Genomic DNA, 23,603 nt, shown 5'->3' on the forward strand with positions numbered 1-23,603 from the left:
GGCCCTCGTAACATTACTGAAGCGTGCGAACCCTTGTTCCCTGGTGTCAGAACCGACTACTAAACCCACACGCATAGTGTTTTATTGGTCATTTAACTCGTCCATTTCTTAATTATCAGCCAACCACAGTGACCGCTACCATAACGGTCAAATTATCATGTCTATTTCGAGGTATCCACAAATAATTTGAGATGGTTTAGTTAGGAATGACTTTTGACCTTTGGTACAAGATATGTAATAAATTCATCACAATGAAAGGTCGAATTTATTGTATCGATATTACCAAGTGCTTCAACCTTAGTTTATATTTATACAGTTAAAAAACGTTTAAACCGATGTACGTAAGTCGCATGCGTTTGCTAGTTAAATGTGCAAAATTTCAAAAAGAAATAGGACTTGTTGCAGTGCGTAGTAATACAGAATTCAGGTACGTTAAACGTTTTTCAAACGCAGGTGTATTACGTGGCTAAACAATTTTATAAATCACCCCTTGCTTTGGGAATTGTTTTGTAACAGTTTCATGTGTTTTTTATGCCTGTCTTGGGTGATTTTAACGTTACGTTACTTACCTCCTGGTTCATATTATGTGAACCACTTCGTTGTAGAGGTATGTAAGTTACAAACGTTTCTTATCTATGTAGGATCACTTGAATGTAGGGTTATATTATTTGTGAATCTTTATTGACTGAATTAGGTTACTTTGATTTAATAATATTTGATCTGCGTGCGTAACGTGGGCATAATGTATAATCTTCTGAGGTAGGTGTTTTCAGTGGCTATGTAGTGACCGATATACAGAGAAGAGCTGTGTTGAAAGATCACTGGGTTACTCTAGACATCAACTTGAAGAACATCTCTTCCAGGAATTTTCTCAAAATGTTATAATTTCATTGTGAGAAATTTAACGCTTATTATCTGTTTCCTGTTCGAAAGAAACAGGTACAACAAGGAAGCGACCGTATGAAATTAGGCCTACATCTAAGCCTATATATAAGTGGAAATCTTTATGATGAAATCATGCTAACTTCAAATGTTAAATTAGTTTGCTTTTCAAAAGACTGCTTCATTTGGACTGACACGAGAATATCACGTGTCCGTAGACTTTCAAGTTGTCCATATAGATAAGAATGTGTGAAGTGTGTGATGAAAGTTGACATTTTTACCGGAATTGTTATATCTCATGCAAACGAAATTATCACTAATGCATGTTACAACAAAATATCCATTTTCCCTTCTCTCATCCGAACATGTTTCAACAATCTCTTGAACTTTGATTTACATATGTTGTAAAGTTGTCGGGCGAAATACTTTGTGTCTAGCTTGGTTTTTTTCTTTCATATGTGAGAAGGCAGGACACATTCTTCCCATGTTTCCATACACTTTATTTCAGAGTCTTTTTAAACATCTGTTGAGAAAATCATACTCTAAAATAGTTCGTTAACTGTTTCTCATTTCCTTTCACGTGGTTAGAAGTAACCCTAACTTTCTGTACCTTGATATGATACCTATGTAACCATAAAGCACAACAATATATATAACAAAACATACGCACCTCACTTCGCATCTTAAGGACTTTCCAAGAAATAGTTATAAAAATTAAAACGTTTGTTTTCCCCACTCTCACCCCTAAATCATCGTGCAGACGACCGAGGTTCTCTACAGATATATGAACGTGAGAAGAATTTGAATGAAAATAATATTAATTTAAAATATGATTTTAATCTAAAATATAAACGTAACAAAGAACAATGTTAATATTGCATGTAAGTCACGATGACCACCTGGCATACGATTGGTTGTGATACACAAATATGGCATTTGATTGGTCAGGTACATTAACCTCTCTAAAAGTATTTCTAAAAGGCTGAACTTTTGTCGTGCTGTCAGCTGGTCCAGACGTGAACGGATGATGTCGTACTTTCAACTGGTCTAGACGTGAACGGATGATGTCGTACTGTCAGCTGGCCTAGACGTGAACGGATGATGTCGTACTGTCAGCTGTTCTAGACGTGAACGGATGATGTCGTACTGTCAGCTGTTCTAGACGTGAACGGATGATGTCGTACTTTCAACTGTTCTAGACGTGAACGGATGATGTCGTACTTTCAACTGTTCTAGACGTGAACGGATGATGTCGTACTTTCAGCTGTTCTAGACGTGAACGGATGATGTCGTTCTGTCAGCTGTTCTAGACGTGAACGGATGATGTCGTTCTGTCAGCTGTTCTAGACGTGAACGGATGATGTCGTACTTTCAACTGTTCGAGACGTGAACGGATGATGTCGTACTGTCAGCTGTTCTAGACGTGAACGGATGATGTCGTACTTTCAACTGTTCTAGACGTGAACGGATGATGTCGTACTTTCAACTGGTCTAGACGTGAACAGATGATGTCGTACCGTCAACTGGCCTAGACGTGAACGGATGATGTCGTACCGTCAACTGGCCTAGACGTGAACGGATGATGTCGTACCGTCAGCTGTTCTAGACATGAACGGATGATGTCGTACCGTCAGCTGTTCTAGACGTGAACGGATGATGTCGTACTTTCAACTGGTCTAGACGTGAACGGATGATGTCGTACCGTCAACTGGCCTAGACGTGAACGGATGATGTCGTACCGTCAACTGGCCTAGACGTGAACGGATGATGTCGTACTGTCAACTGTTCTACATGTGAATGAGTGACCTCATGTTTCATTGGAACTTTTTTCTAGAAGTAAAATAGTGGCCGTAGTGTTACTTATATTAGTGAGTTTCCTTCTAAGTTTCGACTCCGACTTTCGATGGTTTAAATGTGTTGTACCATTTTTACTTGAATATAAGTTTTAATATGAAATATATTTGTTCATATTGTATTCACAGTTTCTGTTGTAAGTAGATTTACTGCACGTGTAACCACTTTACTGGAAATACGTTGAAATAAAATGTTAAATTTAATCTTTAATCTGTTTGAAATTATAACACGTTATTGGTGAAAGCAAACAATAATACACTGCTGGCCAAAATCTTAAGGCCAATGAACATAAAGAAAAAATATGTATTTGTATATTGAATTGAGAAAACTAAATTTGATGTTTTTTGTCAGTTTTCCTCATAAACATCGAAAAAACAGAATAAACAGTCTGATACTGTTATGATTTTAGTGGTAATAATGACCAATAAATGGTCAATGACCTATATGATAGGTCATTTCTAGGTTCAGCCTTGTTTGTTTCTGAAATGAAGGTCAAAGTTGTCTGCTCTTCTGTCTGTCTGTTCTAAAACCCTTTTTAGAAGACTTTTAAAATTAGACACTTCATCGTCACCTTGCAACAATCACGCAGGAAGCGTGATATGACCCACCTACAGGCTTTAAGCACAGGAACAGTGTTATGGAGATCCAGTTTTTGCACCCTTTGGCTCAAAATCATATTAAATGTGCTTACGAGAGGCTATGGTGGTATAAGTAGTCTTATTTTAATATTAGGCTAACAATGTTTGTTATTATGTTTTAAGCAGGCAGACAAACAGATTATAGTCACCTTTTTTTCCAGAACGTTTGTCTCACCAAGACCGTTGAGGCCTGGCATCAGGCTAAAGGCCTCAAGGAATAGTCTGACTACCATATTATTACATACTGCTGGCCAAAATCTTAAGGCCAATGAACATAAAGAAATAATATGCATTTTTCGTTATTAGACTCAACCACTTATTTCAGTAGAGCTTCGAAAGATGAAAATAAGAAAAGGGAAAATAAAAATAATTTTTTTTTAGTATTTAATAGGGAAAATGTGGTCAAAATTTTTAAGACCATAACAAAAAGAAATCCTAAACAGGGTAGGAAATGCCCAACAAGAGGTCTCAGTAGTGAGTTGCACGGCCGTCATTGCGAATAAATTCAATCATTCGCTTTGGCATGATCGATAGAAGCGTTTACAGAAGACTGACTGGAATGTTATTCCAAGTGGTGAAGATGGCTTCACGAAGATCATGTGCTGTTTGGAATTGACGTCCATTTCTATAGACTTTCTTTGCCATCCACCCCAAACAGTTTCAATGGGGTCCAGTTATGACGAACACGCTGGATGGTCCAAAAGAATCACGTTATTCGCCATGAAAAAGTCCTTTGTCCTGTCGTCATTATGGATTGCAGCACTGTCCTGCTGAAAGATCCAGTCATTTCCACACAAGCGAGAACCTTCAGTCAATAAGGATATTCTCTCCAACATGCCAATGTAGCCAACTGCTGTTTGACGCCCCTGTATAACCTGAAGCTCCATTGTTCCATGGAAGGAGAAAGCACCCCAGATCATGATGGAACCTTCCCCACTATGCCGTGTAGAAAATGTCTCCGGTGGGATATCTTTATCGTGCCAGTAACGTTGGAAGCCATCTGGACCATCCAGTTTAATTGTTTTTCATGTCAGAAAATAAAACCTTCGTCCATTTTTTTACGTCCCATGTTTGGTGCTTCTCAGCAAAGTTTCGTGGTGTGGAAGAAGGCGTGACCTTTGAAGACGTTTACGGTTTTTAAAGCCTTTTTCTCGTAGATGCCGTCCTATTGTTCTTGAGCTGCATTCGTGCGTCCGTAAGGGCCTTAATCTGGTTCAACGATTGGCTGGTGTCTTGCCGAACAACCTGTCGAATCCTCCTGCTCAACGCCGGCGAAAGTTTCTTGGGCCGACCACTTGAAATTGTCGTTCCGTATCCCTCAGGGTCTTTTAAGAAATTTGCAACAGCAGTTTTACTACGCCCAATCTCACCAGCGATGGCACGTTGAGAGAGACCTTGCTTTTACAGCTCGGCAATTTTGCCACCTTTAAACTCTGTCAACCTTTTAGCTTTTGCCATGTTTTTACCCAACGTAACACAGGAAATGTCAGTGGGAGATGTTGACATTGCTGATGCTTGAACACAAATGACTTAATTTCGTTACCTGTTTACTGATTAACGCTTCGTTTCATTATGGTCTTTACTTTTGACCAGCTAGTATTTAGGCTAATTTCATAGTGTTCACAGTTTCCCTATTAAATGCTAAAAACGTTTTTTATTTTTATTTTCCCTTTTCTTATTTTCATCTTTCGAAGCTCTACTCAAATAGGTGGTTGAGTCTAACAACGCAAAATGCATATTTTTCTTTATGTTCATTGGCCTTAAGATTTTGGCCAGCAGTGTATGTAATGATATGGTAGTTAGACTATTCCTTGAGGCCTTTAGCTTGATGCCAGGCCTCAACGGTCTAGGTGAGACAAACGTTCTGGAAAAAAAAGGTGACTATAATCTGTTTGTCTGCCTGCTTAAAACATAATAACAAACATTGTTAGCCTAATATTAAAATAAGACTACTTATACCACCATAGCCTCTCGCAAGCACATTTAATATGATTTTGGCCCAAAGGGTGCAAAAACTGGATCTCCATAACATTGTTCCTGTGCTTAAAGCCTGTAGGTGGGTCATATCACGCTTCCTGCGTGATTGTTGCAAGGTGACGATTACGTGTCTAATTTTAAAACCCTTTTTAGAAGACAGTGAACAGACAGACAGAAGAGCAGACAACTTTGATCTTCATTTCAGAAACAAACAAGGCTGAACCTAGAAATAACCTATCACATAGGTCATTGACCATTTATTGGTCATTATTACCACTAAAATCATAACAGTTTCAGACTGTTTTTTTCTGTTTTTTCGATGTTTATGAGAGAAACTGACAAAAACATCAAATTTAGTTTTCTGAATTCATTAGCGTTCTACCACGTGCTCTTTCGATAACTGTGTTTTCCAGGTATGAAGTGAAGGTTTTGTTTTTAGATTTTACTACCCAGAAATATCACGACTTTATTTAGAACATAGAACATATATCAATCAATATATGCAAGTTTAGGACTTACGGCGCTAAAATTCGAGCTTAGATTCTCCGCGATGGGCACAGCAAATAGCCCAGTGTGGCTTTGCGCTAAATCAAACCATCAATATGATATCGAGTCTTTCCATGTGTTATGGAACTTTTGAGATGTACTGTTAAAAAAGAAAAGTATATTCCATTGATAACTGTTTGTGCGACTAATAAAAAGTTTAGATCTACGAATGAACGTTATTAATGGTTTTTTGGGAAATGTTTTGTAGATTTTGCAATCAGTGACACAAGAAACCGAAACTGACACTATTTGTTGTCTGGGAGCGAATCAAGAAATCGAAACTGACATTATTTGTTGTCTGGTAGCGATATAAGAAACCGAAACTGACATTATTTGTTGTCTGGGAGCGATACAAGAAATCGAAACTGACACTATTTGTTGTCTGGTAGCGACACAAGAGACAAAATGTGAGTTTTCTTATTGGAAAGCCATCGGGCTATCTGCTGTGTTCACCGATGGAGATCGAACACTGATTTTAAACATTGCAAGTTTGAAACCTTATCGATGTTCCACCGGGGGACCTAGAGACAGAAACTAGCGCTACTTAAAAATACCCCTTGTTTGCGGATTCACCGTTAGAAAGCGGGTTTCAATATCTGTGGTGGGAAGAGCACAGAAAGTCATTATGTATGTTTGTGCTTAATTTCAAACAAACAATCAGTCAATCAATTTCAAAACTACTTATCTTTTGTACGTAGCTACTAAATCTATCAGTGTTTAAACTGTTATCATTTCTATTAATAATGTACTTAACTTTTGTGGGTTAATAATATATTTTTCACTTTATTCAAGAGCTATGTATAGTTCAGTTTTCACATTAGAGAAATGTTTCTTGAACGTTTATGACGAATGACCTTCACGTGATTGTGATGAATCTACTGTTGTCACATTTTTGTTATTTACGTAGCAGAGTCTGGCGTGGCTTCTTGGGTAGGGCGCTCTCTATTCTTTAGTAAATATTTCTATATATTTAACTAGAGCACGTTTTGTCAAAGTTATGTAGCTTCAGAATATAAACTCTTGTATTGATCATTTATTTTCCTCTCAAGTTCGTCATCCACGGTTCTTTTATTCTATAGAATGATTTCATTGGGTAGCGAAACACGTGATAAATCGTGTTGTGCTTTGTAGTTGGTCCCTCGATTTCTAAATTTGTAGGAAAGTATTTTATTATTTCTTTGCCCATCCTTCCCGGAGGCTCAGTGGTAAGACTCAGAGGTTCCAATGCTAAAATTTGGGTTTTGATACCTGCTGTGGTTAAAGTAAGATATCGTATTGCGTAGTGTAGTAAAAACCATCGTTTTGACGACGTGAATCACGCCCTCTGTCGGAGATTGGATGATCTACTGTCGGCAGTGATACTTTGTGCTTGGCTAACCAACCTGTCTTGTGAGTGATATTCATTGTTTTCCCCCACAATTCCATACAGTAACAATCACTGGAGGAAGACTTGTAATATGTTCAGTGATACTTTGTGCTTGGCGAACCAACCTGTCTTGTGAGTGATGTTCATTGTTTTCCCCCACAATTCCATACAGTAACAATCACTGGAGGAAGACTTGTAATATGTTTGTGATATTCATTGTTTTCCCCCACAATTCCATACAGTAACAATCACTGGAGGAAGACTTGTAATATGTTTGTGATGTTCATTGTTTTCCCCCACAATTCCATACAGTAACAATCACTGGAGGAAGACTTGTAATATGTTTGTGATATTCATTGTTTTCCCCCACAATTCCATACAGTAACAATCACTGGAGGAAGACTTGTAATATGTTCAGTGATACTTTGTGCTTGGCTAACCAACCTGTCTTGTGAGTGATGTTCATTGTTTTCCCCCACAATTCCATACAGTAACAATCACTGGAGGAAGACTTGTAATATGTTCAGTGATACTTTGTGCTTGGCTAACCAACCTGTCTTGTGAGTGATGTTCATTGTTTTCCCCCACAATTCCATACAGTAACAATCACTGGAGGAAGACTTGTAATATGTTTCAATACGGTGTGGCGTAATGTAAGTTACTAAACACTTACACGAGTGTTTGTTTGTTTGGGAATTTCGCACAAAGCTACTCGAGGGCTATCTGTGCTAGCCATCCCTAATTTAGCAGTGTAAGACTAGAGGGAAGGCAGCTAGTCATCACCACCCACCGCCAACTCTTGAGCTACTCTTCTACCAACGAATAGTGGGATTGACCGCCACATTATAACGTCCCCACGGCTGGGAGGGCGAGCATCTTTGGCGCGACTCGGGCGCGAACCCGCGACCCTCAGATTACGAAGCGCACGCCTTAACGCGCTAGGCCATGCCAGGCCACGAGTGTCATTGGTTGGTACAGTGACACTTCTCAAACTAATACTGGAATTGAACGGTGAGAACGCTTGACATAGTGCTCAAGCCGGGTTGTTTGGGTTACTTCGTTCTTAACGGACATGTAAGGAAGGCTTATCTCAACCATAGTATATCCTTAAACAGCCTCTGGTAATATTTCGTGCTCTTGTTTTATATATGTATATATATACTTGGGGTAAAAGATCCAGAGTGACCTACCGTCCTGGTCCAAGTGTAATTTCTGTTTTTCTCCTTTCCTACAACACATTTTTGTTAGTGGATTACTGACACTGTGAAAGTGTCTCATTCTTCAGGTAGTGTATTCTGAGATTCCCGTATGAAACCGTGTAGTTGAAAAGCTCATGTGTCAAGACAAGTTGTATTCACCTTCTTTTATTACAATATTTCTATTCGTTGCCTTTCCTTCTCGTGTTCTGCGACCTGTAATATCCATGTATTTTTCATTTTGTTAAGTCATTCTTTATTATCTTGTCATCCTGTTGTATTCTTCAGTTTTAGTCTCTTGTTCTTATATTTATCTTCGTCCTGTCTGATTATTTGTATTATTTCCTCTTTTTCTCTTGTCTTTCTAGCGTGTTCCTTCTCTGTCTCTCTTCTATCATAGTATTGCGGTATAGTTCGCGCTGAAACGCGCTGCATATTAGACCTGTAGATGTACTATAAGAGTGACTGTCAAATCCCTCTGTTTGATGAGGAAAGAGCAAACCAACAGAGATAGTGGGTAAACTTGACTTCTGTGAAGCCTATCAAATACGTTTTCGAAAATGGATGGATGTAGAAAGTCTTGTTTTGAACAGTTTAGGTTTAGTAAATTCAATTTAAAGAGAAACACATTACTGTTCCAGTAGTTAAGCCTGTTTTGTACTGTTTACCTTGTATTGTAGTTCATTATTGAATTATTAGTTGTAAAAAAACAAAATTAACCTTCATATGTTACAGTTTCGGATTAGGCCTAGTCCTTATATTCACGGAACATAAATATTGTGGAACATGTCCACGTAATCTTGCATTTTTCTTTCCACTTGGCTCCAAAGAAAGTTTTAAACAGACGTATCAACTTCTTCCCCCAAGGCATTTTACACCCCTTGTTCTGTTTCAAGGGGAGCCACCCTTCCGGTCTGATCTTGATTTATTAGACTACTCAGTTTTATTGCTCTTGGTTTTATGCTATTGATTACATTTCGAATAATCACGCCCACTTATGTCTATGATTCGCCCTCTGGTGGGCGGTTACCTTTCCAATTATTACATCCTGTTAGCCCTGTAAAGAATGAAGATTGTACTCAGATCGACTTTGGTCGATGTAACTTAAGACCGACGTATTTTTGCACACAAATTTGACATTTGAAAGGACACAGAAACAGGTTTAACAAAGCTATTTAGAAATTACCAAATTTGTCCAAGATAACCCCTCGTAGAGAGTTGTTACTTACTTTATACCTTTACAATCATTTTATCCTAAGTCTCCAAGTTTCGTGTCACAGGGCGAATAAGAAACAATATTCTTCTGACACACACATATATATATATATGTATATTTTTTATAAATTCGTAAAGTATATTTATTATATAAAATATACGTTTTTATATTCAGCTTTAATTGAAAGAAGTTCGTTTATTTGTTATGTTTTGACGTAGAACTACATAACTGACTATCTGGCGCCCTGTCCACAACGGAGAATCAAATCCAGGACTTTAAGGTTGCAGGTCCATTAAGTCGTTGCTAACCTGATGCATTTATCACTAGGATTGGATCTAACGATGAAATAAGCTTATTATTCATTGATGTATTTCTGTCGTGTGTTCAACTTGTAGATCACACGTATCTTGATGTCGTGTGTTCAACTTGTAGATCACACGTATCTTGATGTCGTGTGTTCAACTTGTAGATCACACGTATCTTGATGTCGTGTGTTCAACTTGTAGATCACACGTATCTTGATGACGTGTGTTCAACTTGTAGATCACACGTATCTTGATGTCGTGTGTTCAACTTGTAGATCACACGTATCTTGAATTTATCTATTGTTGTTCATGGGCCGGTGTTTATATCATTTCATAACATCGTTTCTCTGACAACAGTAAAAAAAACAACTACTTAGCTTTCTTATTTACTCGTAGTAGATGGCGCTAAATTATAAATAATGTGATTGTTTGTTAAATTTCGCCCAAAGCTACTCAAGGACTACATGCACTGAACATCCTTAATTTAAAAGTGATAAACTAGAGGGAAGGTAGCTAGTCAACACTACCCACCGCCAACTACTGGGCTGCTCTTTTACCAAAGAAAAGGGCGAACATGTTTGGTGACGATATTCGACCCCCCACCCACAGATTGCGAGTCAAGCACCCTAAACACAAGACCACGCTAGGCTTAATAAAGTGAATAAACCTACATCTGTAAAACTCATGAGTCGGGTGTGTGTGTTATATGTATAAATATAAATATTTAGTTAAAGTCAAACCCAACCGTCGTGTGTGTATTATATGTATGAATATAAATATTTTGTTAAAGTCAAACCCAACCGTCGTGTGTGTATTATATTTATGTATATAAATATTTGGGTACAGTAAAACCACTTAGAACAGTAAGTCACTTGGGCTAGCACTTTCTGCAGGCCTTCTTAAGTTGGAAGAAGAACTGCCCTATGATACATCTTGGAACTGGTTAAGGACTTTTAGTCCTAACTCTGTCGTACTTGCATATAGAAACTCGCCATATTGTTTCCAAGTGTACAAGGGGTGTTTGATAGCTGTGGTATAAGAATATACAAATCACTAGGTACATATTCTTACGAGTACTACATACGTGTTGAGTTAGGAATACTGAATAATTTAGTTTTTCCACAAGTTTTCCTAAGCTGTCATAATTCAGTCATTAAATCCAGTTCTTGATTTGTTTAGTTGAAATGCTTTATAATTGTTTGTCTGAATTATTGAATAATAAAAGTGACCTTAATTTTAAATAAATAACAGTTATCTTAGACTTAACATTCAGAAATCATAAAACACGTAGTTCTGCATATTTATAAGTTCAATAGTTGTAATTACACTTCACACTAATAACGAGATTTTTAAACATTGAAGTACAATGACAAAGGGTGGCCTTAAATGTACTAAAACATATCTAGAAATTTGAAACCTGTCGGAGACCTTTCTTCAACAGTGACGTCATAAAAACCGTGACGGTCATCGAGTAAAGTCTAATATTAAAATAGATCTCAGATTTGTAGTGAGACCCCGTATGTTGAAAGATTCGAGGTCATGATTTGTAGTGAGACCTCGTATGTTGAAAGATTCGCGGTCATGTTTTGTAGTGAGACCCCGTATGTTGAAAGATTCGCGGTCATGATTTGTAGTGAGACCCCCTATGTTGAAAGATTCGCGGTCATGATTTGTAGTGAGACCCCGTATGTTGAAAGATTCGCGGTCATGATTTGTAGTGAGACCCCCTATGTTGAAAGATTCGCGGTCATGATTTTTATGTTTGAAGTGGATGTAGTTTAGTAGATAGCATGTCGCTTGTTGAGTCAGAGACTCTATGTAAGGCAATTTCATATTTTATGTAGTCATTGTCAGAGTCACACAAGTTATTTATACTGTATGTAACAGAATACTGTTTTTTGAAGTCATTATGACAGTCACACGGTTTATTCATATTGTATGTAACAGAATACTGTTTTATGAAGTCATTATGACAGTCACACGGTTTGTTCATATTGTATGTAACAGAAGAATGTGTTTTATGAAATCATTATGAGAGTCACAAGGTATCTTAAAACTGTGTGTAACTTTGTTCTAGTGAAAACAAGGAAGTAGCCGAGTTGCTGGTTCCAACAAAATCGGTAACTTCCGAACGTACATCGGATATGCCAGAACGAGACGAAGGTTTACGAGCTTACTACGAACATCCCCTAACGGCAGCAACTACAGCCATGTTAAATATTAACGGAGGCGGAGAAGAACAGGGTTCTAGCATTGGATTATTATGCGAAAATTACAAACTAGCCGCAACAGATAAAGCAGAGAAGTACACATCTATACCTGAAATATGGAGGTAAACAGAAAATAGTTAGTAAACTGTTTATAATACGGTTGTAGACAGGGTAGAAGATAGTAAACTGTTTATAAAAGGATGGTTGACAGGTTAGAAGATAGTCAGTAAACTGTTTATAATACAGTGGTAGACAGGTTAGAAGATACTCAGTAAACTCTTTTATAATACGTTGGTAGACAGGTTAGAAGATAGTCAGTAAACTGTTTATAATACGGTGGTAGACAGGGTAGAAGATAGTCAGTAAACTGTTTATAATACGGTGGTAGACAGGGTAGAAGATAGTCAGTAAACTGTTTATAATACGGTGGTAGACAGGTAAGAAGATAGTCAGTAAACTGTTTATAATACGGTGGTAGACAGGTTAACAGATAGTCAGTAAACTGTTTATAATACGGTGGTAGACAGGTTAACAGATAGTCAGTAAACTGTTTATAATACGGTGGTAGACAAGTTAGCAGATAGTCAGTAAACTGTTTATAATACTTATGATTATTTCAAAAAGTAACAACTTACACTGTAATCCATTAAATTGTAAGCAATTAAGTTATAAACTATGAACTGTTAAATTATACTACAGTTAGCTAGTTATTATTTATTTATTTTTCTAAGTTATCATTAGCTTTTCTCGTTTTTATATTTACATGTTTTAGTGCTTCTGTGACGTCATCGGTCAGCACCAATACCGTAGCTTCCTGTATTGCTCATCCAAGTCACATGACGTCTGCCATGGCTAGTGCTCTGGCTTCAGGTACTAGGGCCGAAGAAATGGATATTTATTTTAACAGTATCGCCATCAAACGGGAGCCGGATGAACTAACGGACTCTCTAACTTTAGTTAATCGTATTAAAACTAATTCCCTGTCTTCTACCGATTCAACCAAACATCATCAGAGGAAATCTGCTCGCCCCTCACTCATCTCCTCTCTGTCCAGTGGAGATACCGCCCTGGCTCCCGGATATCCTTCACCCACTCAGGCCAGTACTGCTAATTCCGTGCTCGTGCAGGTCAAGAAAGAAAGCCATTCCCCTCTGGCTATGACCTCTCAATCCTCTGAATTAAAATCTCCTGGTCAAGCCATTGATTTGGTGACAGTAGCTGGCGATAGTTCTCCTGACATTAGCAAGAGTCGAGAGACAGACACATCTTCTCCACAATCCCAAGAAGCCACTGTAACACCTCTACAGGCAGCAGCCGTTGTTCCACAACACTATAACTCTGTACAGGTCAGTACTTAACTAGTAAACGTGTGCTTCAAGCTTAAAACATTTTAACACTTGCCACACGAGACAGGCCATCATGTTTTAGTACTGACTCTAGGATGGTAAACAGGGGGTAATTCATTCACCCCTGATTTAAGATTATCTCGACAGATAAAACTTGACACAACTTCTAAAAAAGAAAAAAATCAGTATATAGAAAAATATGATATGACGGTTCCACACTGGGTATTATATTATTAACATTAGTAATTAATACAGATATAGTAACTACTAACATGATCAATTAATACAATTACAGTAACTATTAACATTAGTAATTAATACAGATATAGTAACTATTAACATGATCAATTAATACAGTTATAGTAACTATTAACATGATCAATTAATACAGTTACAGTAACTATTAACATTAGTAATTAATACAGTTATAGTAACTATTAACATGATCAATTAATACAGTTATAGTAACTGTTAACATTAGTAATTAATACAGATATAGTACCTATTAACATTAGTAATTAAGACAGTTATAGTAACTATTAACATTAGTAATTAATACAGTTATAGTAACTGTTAACATTAGTAATTAATACAGTTATGGTAACTATTAACATGAGCAATTAATACCGTTTTGTAACTATTAACATGATCAATTAATACAGTTATAGTAACTATTAACATGATCAATTAATACAGTTATAGTAACTGTTAACATTAGTAATTAATACAGTTATTGTAACTATTAACATTAGTAATTAATACAGTTATAGAAACTATTAACATTAGTAATTAATACAGTTATAGTAACTGTTAACATTAGTAATTAATACAGTTATGGTAACTATTAACATGAGCAATTAATACCGTTTTGTAACTATTAACATGATCAATTAATACAGTTATAGTAACTATTAACATGATCAATTAATACAGTTATAGTAACTGTTAACATTAGTAATTAATACAGTTATAGTAACTATTAACATTAGTAATTAATACAGTTATGGTAACTATTAACATGAGCAATTAATACCGTTTTGTAACTATTAACATGATCAATTAATACAGTTATAGTAACTATTAGCATGATCAATTAATACAGTTATAGTAACTATTAACATAAGTAATTAATACAGTTATAGTAACTATTAACATTAGTAATTAATATTAGTCACAGTAGATATTAACACTAACAATTACTATTAGTTTAGTAACTATTAACAGTAACCATTAATACTAGTTATGGTATATATTGACACTAGATATTAATAGTAGCTGTAGTAATGAGTGACACTAGGTATAGTAAGCAGTAATACTAGCTGTTAATACTAGTTATGGTATATATTGACACTAGATATTAATATTAGAGTAAATATTGACATTAGATAGTAATAATAGTTCTAATAATAGTAGATATTAGATTGTAAGAAACGTCATAGTGTGTATATTTCAACTCCAGTACCCAGCTAGTTCAGCGGTAAGTCTCCTGATTTACAACGCTAAGATCAGGGGTTAGATTCCCCTCGGTCGACTCAGCAGATAGCCCGATGTGGATTTGCTATAAGAAAAAACACACTATTTGAACTCCAACACTTTACTGTGTGGTAACTAATGATTTCTTACATATATGATTCCACACACACACTTCTGAATTAATTATATTATTGTACTTTTTTCTTTTATGTTTCTCTGTCAATGAAGTAATAGTAGACATATATCTGATTCAATTCTCTGTCAATGAAGTAATCAGTAGACATATATCTGATTCAGTTCTCTGTCAATGAAGTAATCAGTAGACACATATCTGTTTCAATTATCTGTCAATGTAGTAATCAGTAGACACATATCTGATTCAATTCTCTGTCAATGAAGTAATCAGTATACAAATATCTGATTCAATTCTCTGTCAATGAAGTAATCACTAGACACATATCTGATTCAATTCTCTGTCAATGAAGTAATCAGTAGACACATATCTGATTCAATTCTCTGTCAATGAAGTAATCACTAGACACATATCTGATTCAATTCTCTGTCAATGAAGTAATCAGTAGACAAATATCCGATTCAATTCTCTGTCAATGAAGTAATCAGTAGACAAATATCCGATTCAATTCTCTGTCAATGAAGTAATCAATCAACACATATCCGATTCAATTCTCTGTCAATGAAGTCATCACTAGACACATATCCGATTCAATTCTCTGTCAATGAAGTCATCACTAGACACATATCTGATTCAATTCTCTGTCAATGAAGTAATCAGTAGACAAATATCCGATTCAATTCTCTGTCAATGAAGTAATCAGTAGACAAATATCCGATTCAATTCTCTGTCATAGAAGTAATCAGTAGATACGTATCTGATTCAATTCTCTGTCAATGAAGTAATCAGTAGACACATATCCGATTCAACTGGTATGTTAAAATCATTGGAATATGGTCAAATAAGTTCTTTCGGCACGTGACCTGGGACCCACGGTTTAACTACTCTTAAACAATCACGTTCACAAGCGCATTTAGAACATTCCAAGTACCTTTCATTGTTACATTGTTTTACTTTAAATTTACCTGTTAACATGTTGGCTCTCGTGGTCTCGGGTCAGGTTTATAAATCTGATCCAGCGACCTCGACCTCATAAGAAGTAGCAAACGCCGCCTTTTTCGTAATCAAGATAATCCAAACCTTTCCGAAATGGTTAATTTGTTATTTATTTGTGTATCTACATCAAGATACCACAGTAGCCCATGTTAGTTCTATCATAAGTTTAGCTTCACAAGTTCTTTATACAAGCTTCTTGTACAATCAAAAGAACGTAACATGGTTGCTATGGCAACACTTCCTCAAGTTATGATAGTTTGTTATATTATTCGCAGTGCAACTCCTTACTTCGAGAGTATTATTTGATCCTGTAGGTTTTCTCTGATATACCGTCGTCGCAGTCCAGTTACGAACCGCTAGGGGTCGGGCAGTACAGTATCCTGGCCAATGCTGTGGTTTCCATACCCCAATACGTTACACAGAATTCTTTAGTCAACCGGACAGTAGGATCTACTATCTATACATTGACCGCTGGAGATCACTACAGAGACTTGTATGCTTATATTGGCACACCAGTTACCGAACAGTATGAAACTGGCCGTCAGCAAATAACTGCATACCCAGATACTGTGGTCGAGAGTGTAGCTCTTGTTGATCGCTTCATCCGACAGAATAGCAACTATAAAACCACTGTGCATGGACTGACCGCTGACCTTCCCTCGCCTGATAGTGGAATCGGAGAGGCTACGATTACACCACGAGATGGCGCTGGTCTTCCCCAGGTAACTGCTTTTGTTTTTTTGTCCGTTACGCGAAAGCTGACTCTCCATCTGTTGTATTCTAACTTAAATTTAGTCTTAACATGGAAGCCTACTCTACATCTATTGTATTCTTACTTGAATTTAGTCTTAACATGGAAGCCTACTCTACATCTATTGTATTCTTACTTGAATTTAGTCTTAACATGGAAGCCTACTCTACATCTATTGTATTCTTACTTAAATTTAGTCTTAACATGGAACTATCTCTACATCTATTGTATTCTTACTCAAATTTAGTCTTAACATGGAAGCCGATTCTACATCTATTGTATTCTTACTTGAATTTAGTCTTAACATCTCAACATATTTTGTGACAATAAACTACATTTCTATCAAACTATTCAATCTGTGTAAATAAATGAAATACAGACATCAACCAAAACATTATCTCGTTTGAAGATATTAAAGAGATATTTAGCAACTGGTATTTTAGGTAAATATTTCTTGATTGAATTTCACGTGAAGCCCCCAGTGACACAGCGGTATGAAACCGGGTGTCGATACTCGTGGTAGGCAGAGCACAGATAGTTCATTGTGTAATTTGTGCTTAGCTACAAACGAACAAGCTACACGAAATACGAAAAGACAGTTCGTCAACGCCACCTTTCGAGTTATTATTGTTAAACCGAATTAATAGTGGATTTTAACCGTCACTTTTGCAGTACCCACGACATCAGAAGAGGAAATTAATTTTGGTTTTTATGTCCGACAACGATTTATGCAGTGTGTAAGTTCTCTGACTAGGTACAACGATTATTGCAGTGTGTAAGTTCTCTGGACAGCGTTTCAGTTCTGGGTTTTCAATATTTTTTGTAATTCTAAATCCGCTATTATTTATTTCTAGCATAACTGATAACTAACATATAATAATAAACATAAATAAGTAATTCATACTTACTGTTAACACGCATTGTACAGGCACATTTCTTTTTGACAGTTTATTAATGATATACATTTTTTAACAGTGTAACACTTTACTTAAGAAAATGTTTCTTCTTGACAGAACATGACCCTAAACTAACACTTTACTTAAGAAAATGTTTCTTCTTGACAGAACATGACCCTAAACTAACACTTTACTTAATAAAATGTTTCTTCTTGACACAACATGACCCTAAACTAACACTTTACTTAAGAAAATGTTTCTTCTTGACAGAACATGACCCTAAACTAACACTTTACTTAATAAAATGTTTCTTCTTGACAGAACATGACCCTAAACTAACACTTTATTTAAGAAAATGTTTCTTCTTGACAGAACATGACCCTAAACTAACACTTTACTTAACAAAATGTTTCTTCTTGACAGAACATGACCCTAAACTAACACTTTACTTAACAAAATGTTTCTTCTTGACAGAACATGGCCCTAAACTAACACTTTACTTAATAAAATGTTTCTTCTTGACAGAACATGACCCTAAACTAACACTTTACTTAAGAAAATGTTTCATCTTGACAGAAGATGACCCTAAACTAACACTTTATTTAATAAAATGTTTCTTCTTGACACAAAATGACCCTAAACTAACACTTTACTTGACAAAATGTTTCCTCTTGACAGAACATGACCCTAAACTAACACTTTACTTAACAAAATGTTTCTTCTTGACAGAACATGACCCTAAAGTAACACTTTACTTAATAAAATGTTTCTTATTGAGAGAACATGACCTTAAACTAACACTTTACTTAATAAAATGTTTTTTCTTGACAGAACATGACCCTAAACTAACACTTTACTTAACAAAATGTTTCTTCTTGACAGAACATGACCCTAAACTAACACTTTACTTAATAAAATGTTTCTTAAAATGACCTTGACAGAACATTTCTTCTTGACAGAACATGACCCTAAACTAACACTTTACTTAATAAAATGTTTCTTATTGAGAGAACATGACCTTAAACTAACACTTTACTTAACAAAATGTTTCATCTTGACAGAACATGACCCTAAAGTAACACTTTACTTAACAAAATGTTTCTTCTTGACAGAACATGACCCTAAACTAACACTTTACTTAATAAAATGTTTTTCTTGACAGAACATGACCCTAAACTAACACTTTACTTAACAAAATGTTTCTTCTTGACAGAACATGACCCTAAACTAACACTTTACTTAATAAAATGTTTCTTATTGAGAGAACATGACCCTAAACTAACACTTTACTTAATAAAATGTTTCTTCTTGACAGAACATGACCCTAAACTAACACTTTACTTAATAAAATGTTTCATCTTGACAGAAGATGACCCTAAACTAACACTTTATTTAATAAAATGTTTCTTCTTTACACAAAATGACCCTAAACTAACACTTTACTTAATAAAATGTTTCTTATTGAGAGAACATGACCTTAAACTAACACTTTACTTAATAAAATGTTTTTTCTTGACAGAACATGACCCTAAACTAACACTTTACTTAACAAAATGTTTCTTCTTGACAGAACATGGCCCTAAACTAACACTTTACTTAATAAAATGTTTCTTCTTGACAGAACATGACCCTAAACTAACACTTTACTTAATTCATAAGTGACCCTCATAACTGCATGCATGACCTTGGAACGTAACGGTCGGTCGTATAATATCGCAGAACTGAATAGCTATGTTAATATTGTTATTCAATTATAATAGGAGAACAATAAAGCCGTTTATATAAAACTAAGGGTTTTGATCACGTGATCAATATTGTTTCTTTAGTAAGAATTGCTTGATATTTAATATTTTAAATCACTGTGTAACAGAGTATAAGAATTATTTATAAACTCGTGACCGCTAGCTTTGTCTCCACATCGCTTTCCGTGCTTTATTAGGTTAACCTAAATATGTAACCTTTATAAATATGACCACACCATGACAGTCTAGATTGTGGCCACTTGCCATTTCATGCCCTGCCCTACAATACCTCAAAGTTCTAAAGTTCGTGACACTTGACAGCCCAACTTTTGTCTCTAATATACAAGTGAATGTGTTAGGAGACGGAACTCGTGTTTCTGACATCCGGTTGTCTGTCAATCCTCTCTTTTTATTTACACCTATCTTTATATTTTCTCACATCCACAATTTTTATTTATATTTGGCCCGCCATGACGACGTGGTTAGAGTGCTAGTCTCGTAATCTGAGGGTCGCAGGTTAGAATCACCGTCTAGCCATACATGCTCGCCCTTTCAGCCCTGGGGGCGTTTTTATTAAACCGTCAATCCCACTATTCGTTGGTAAAAGAGTAGCCCAAGCATTGTCGGTGGATGGTGATAATTAGCTGTCTTCCCTCAAGTCTTACACTGCTAAATTAGGGACTACGAACGCAGATATCCCTAGTATAACTTTGTGCAAAATTCAAAAAACAAACAACCAAACGCTCACTGACTCAGAGTAGAAACGACTCTAAGCAATTCGGAATTTTAACCAATGTTCTTATATTTGAAGAACCTAGCTATATCATTTACTAGACAATTTGACGCCAGGTTTCTAGAACTTCCTAGGTCTACATTAGGTTAAAACTTTTACCTATTAAAGCATATTTAATATCAATCTGTATGTTTATAATCTAAACTTGACCAAAGAAAAATATGCACAACATAGTGTCTCCAGATATAGACTACAAATAATAACTCCTTCTACATACCATACATGATTTTCAATTTTATACATAATGGTAATGTCAACAATACCTACTGGAAGCTGGTCAACAGTACTTACAGGAAACTAGTCAACAATACCTACTGGAAGCTGGCCAACAGTACTTACAGGAAGCTAGTCAACAATACTTACAGGAAGCTAGTCAACAGAACTTACAGGAAGCTAGTCAACAATACCAACTGGAAGCTAGTCAACAGTACTTACAGGAAGCTAGTCAACAATACTTACAGGAAGCTAGTCAACAGTACTTACAGGAAGCTAGTCAACAATACCTACTGGAAGCTGGTCAACAGTACCTACTGGAAGCTGGTCAACAGTACTTACAGGAAGCTAGTCAACAGTCTCTACAGGAAGCTAGTCAACAGTCTCTACAGGATGACAGTCAACAGTCTCTACAGGAAGACAGTCAACAATGCATACAAGAAGATTCTCAAAACTACTTACAGGAAGACAGTCAACAGTACTTACAGGAAGCTAGTCAACAGTACTTACAGGAAGCTAGTCAACAGTACCTACTGGAAGCTGGTCAACAATACTTACAGGAAGCTAGTCAACAGTCTCTACAGGAAGACAGTCAACAGTACTTACAGGAAGCTGGTCAACAGTACCTACTGGAAGCTAGTCAACAATACCTACTGAAAGCTAGTCAACAGTACTTACAGGAAGCTAGTCAACAGTCTCTACTGGAAGACAGTCAACAATGCATACAAGAAGATCCTCAACAGTACTTACAGGAAGACAGTCAACGGTACTTACAAGAAGCTGGTCAACAGTACTTACAGGAAGCTAGTCAACAGTACCAACAGGAAGATTGTCAACAGAAGCTACAGGAAGCTAGTCAACAGTACCTACACAAGAGATCCCTTGTGTCTCATACATAGCTTACAGTTACATTATTTTTATGGCAAGGAGAGAGATCCAAAGATGAATCATATGATTCACAGTATAGTTGCTGTGACCATTATACCTCGACCAGACCTGTAGCAGAATTTGTAGAATTATTTTTGCACCCAAATACAGAGACATGTTTAGCAGTTTGATTTTCTAACAAAGTTTATGTTTGCTTTATTTTTGATTAGAGATTTGAACACATTGTGATATACAGAATGAAACTCCCACGAAAGTGTCCAAATTTTTTCTAGTTTTCAGGCTTTGAGCGAATAAACCCACACCCTCATACTAAGTCCCATGAAGGATATGGATTTTCAGTTCTGTAAAGTTGTTTTGCCGCAGTTTTTGTGAGTTCTGTTGATAAAGATGGTGGTGTGAGCTTATTGCTACCCTAAGTGCGGTACCTGACTAAACACTATTTTGTGTAAAAAAATAAAAGTCCGGCCAACCCCTCATCTTGGTGACGAAACACCAGTGAGTCGTGAGTTATTGTGGTAGTACACTGTTGGGGTCAATAGAGGGAGTTTCAGTTAGAATCAAAACTAAATATCAGAAACCCTAACACTCACTCACACCCCGTAGCCCACACAGTCTGCAAAATTTCGTATTGTTGGCTTGCAGACTAAAAGCTAAATATTTATTACTGATGATTATGGAAGTGTAGTGACTTAAGTTACTTAATATTAATTATCGATTTTTCTATGCTAAGTTCGAGTATCCTGTACCTTAAGTTTCTTCTTTTCGCAGATATTTGATTATTCAGACTTGTCACACACTTCCAATCTTCTCCAAAACACCGATCAACCAGTGAATCCTAGCGGTAGACTGGTAAACACACAGGGAACAAAGCGCCAATGGCGTGAAGTGGGAAAAAGTACAGATATTGAAAAGATCCAGATACCACGAATGTAAGTTTCTGTGTTTATTTTAAAACACCATTTGGTTGTTACAAATGTAAGTTTCTGTGTTTATTTTAAAACACCATCTGGTTGTTACGAATGTAAGTTTCTGTGTTTATTTTAAAACACCATCTGGTTGTTTGTTTCCCAACAAACAATTTTAATTAAAACCGTGCAATGTTAAGGCTATTTTTCTCAAAAGTAAATTATACATATCTTGGGTATAATCTTGAGGATAGTTATAATGGCCCTAGAATCGTTTGATCTACCATAGTATTTCACTACAAACTATCAATGAATTTCACACCTGTCTTGTTTTACTCTTTAGATATATTTAGATAATGCTTTTGGTTTTCGTAAGGGATTAAAACTTGCACTTACTATGGCTATGATATTTTTTAGTTTTCATAAAGGAATGTGACTGAAAGATAATCGCACATATTTTAGGCCACATTATTATAAATATATATTGATGATCGATTTGTAATTTCTAAACAAGAGCATCGCATTAAAAAATATCCGACACATTACCATCGGGCTTCATAAGAAACATTCAAATATTTATTGATTAATTTGACTGGTTCACTCGAAGTTTCAATTAGATACTGGTGTTAGATATTTTACAGAATATCCCATTGATTGCTAATATACCACCTGGTGGCCCTGCGACAAATTTCAAGGAACATAACACGAAAAACAGGGTTTCAATACCTGGTCTACAGGCAACAAAAGTGTCCCACACAGAACCTTTGTGCTCAAAAACATCCAAACAAACCATTCACGTTCTGGAATATTTTGGACTAACGTATTACACCATCGAGCCAACATTAAATTACACGTTAAAAATAACAGTTTGTAACATTTTAAGTAACGGACATAAACGAAAGACAAATATACGAATAAAGCGAAACTGTTTATTCATACTAGGAAAGTTTTCATACATTGGCTGCTGTCTTGTTTCGTAACAAAACTACTACTGACTGCTGTCTTGGTTTGTTACAAAACTACTACTGACTGCTGTCTTGGTTTGTTGTAAGTCTGTTACTGACTGCTGTCTTGTTTCGTAACAAAACTACTACTGTCTACTATCTTGGTTTGTTACAAGACTACTACTGACTGCTGTCTTGGTTTGTTATAAGTCTGTTACTGACTGCTGTCTTGGTTTGTTAAAAGTCTGTTACTGACTGCTGTCTTGTTTCGTAACAAAACTACTACTGACTGCTGTCTTGGTTTGTTACAAGACTACTACTGATTGCTGTCTT

General features: G+C 36.1%; 1 protein-coding gene across 6 annotated transcripts in view; it reads left to right on the top strand.

Annotated features, from left to right (window-relative positions):
* LOC143230098 (protein grainyhead-like) overlaps window positions 1-23,603 on the top strand; it is a 163,384-nt gene that overhangs the window by 77,822 nt on the left and 61,959 nt on the right. For all 6 annotated transcript variants that reach the window (XR_013016234.1, XM_076463141.1, XM_076463142.1 and 3 more), the window contains 4 exons: window positions 12,058-12,312; window positions 12,963-13,536; window positions 16,453-16,860; window positions 22,190-22,350. Coding sequence is in view for 5 of the 6 variants with exons in the window: in XM_076463141.1 (XP_076319256.1) it covers window positions 12,058-12,312; window positions 12,963-13,536; window positions 16,453-16,860; window positions 22,190-22,350 (1,398 nt within the window). In the remaining variant the exon portion in view is untranslated. The remainder of the gene's footprint in view (window positions 1-12,057; window positions 12,313-12,962; window positions 13,537-16,452; window positions 16,861-22,189; window positions 22,351-23,603) is intronic.

This window comes from Tachypleus tridentatus, chromosome 10 (genome assembly GCF_004210375.1).
Source record: "Tachypleus tridentatus isolate NWPU-2018 chromosome 10, ASM421037v1, whole genome shotgun sequence".
Taxonomy (NCBI): Eukaryota; Metazoa; Arthropoda; class Merostomata; order Xiphosura; family Limulidae; genus Tachypleus; species Tachypleus tridentatus.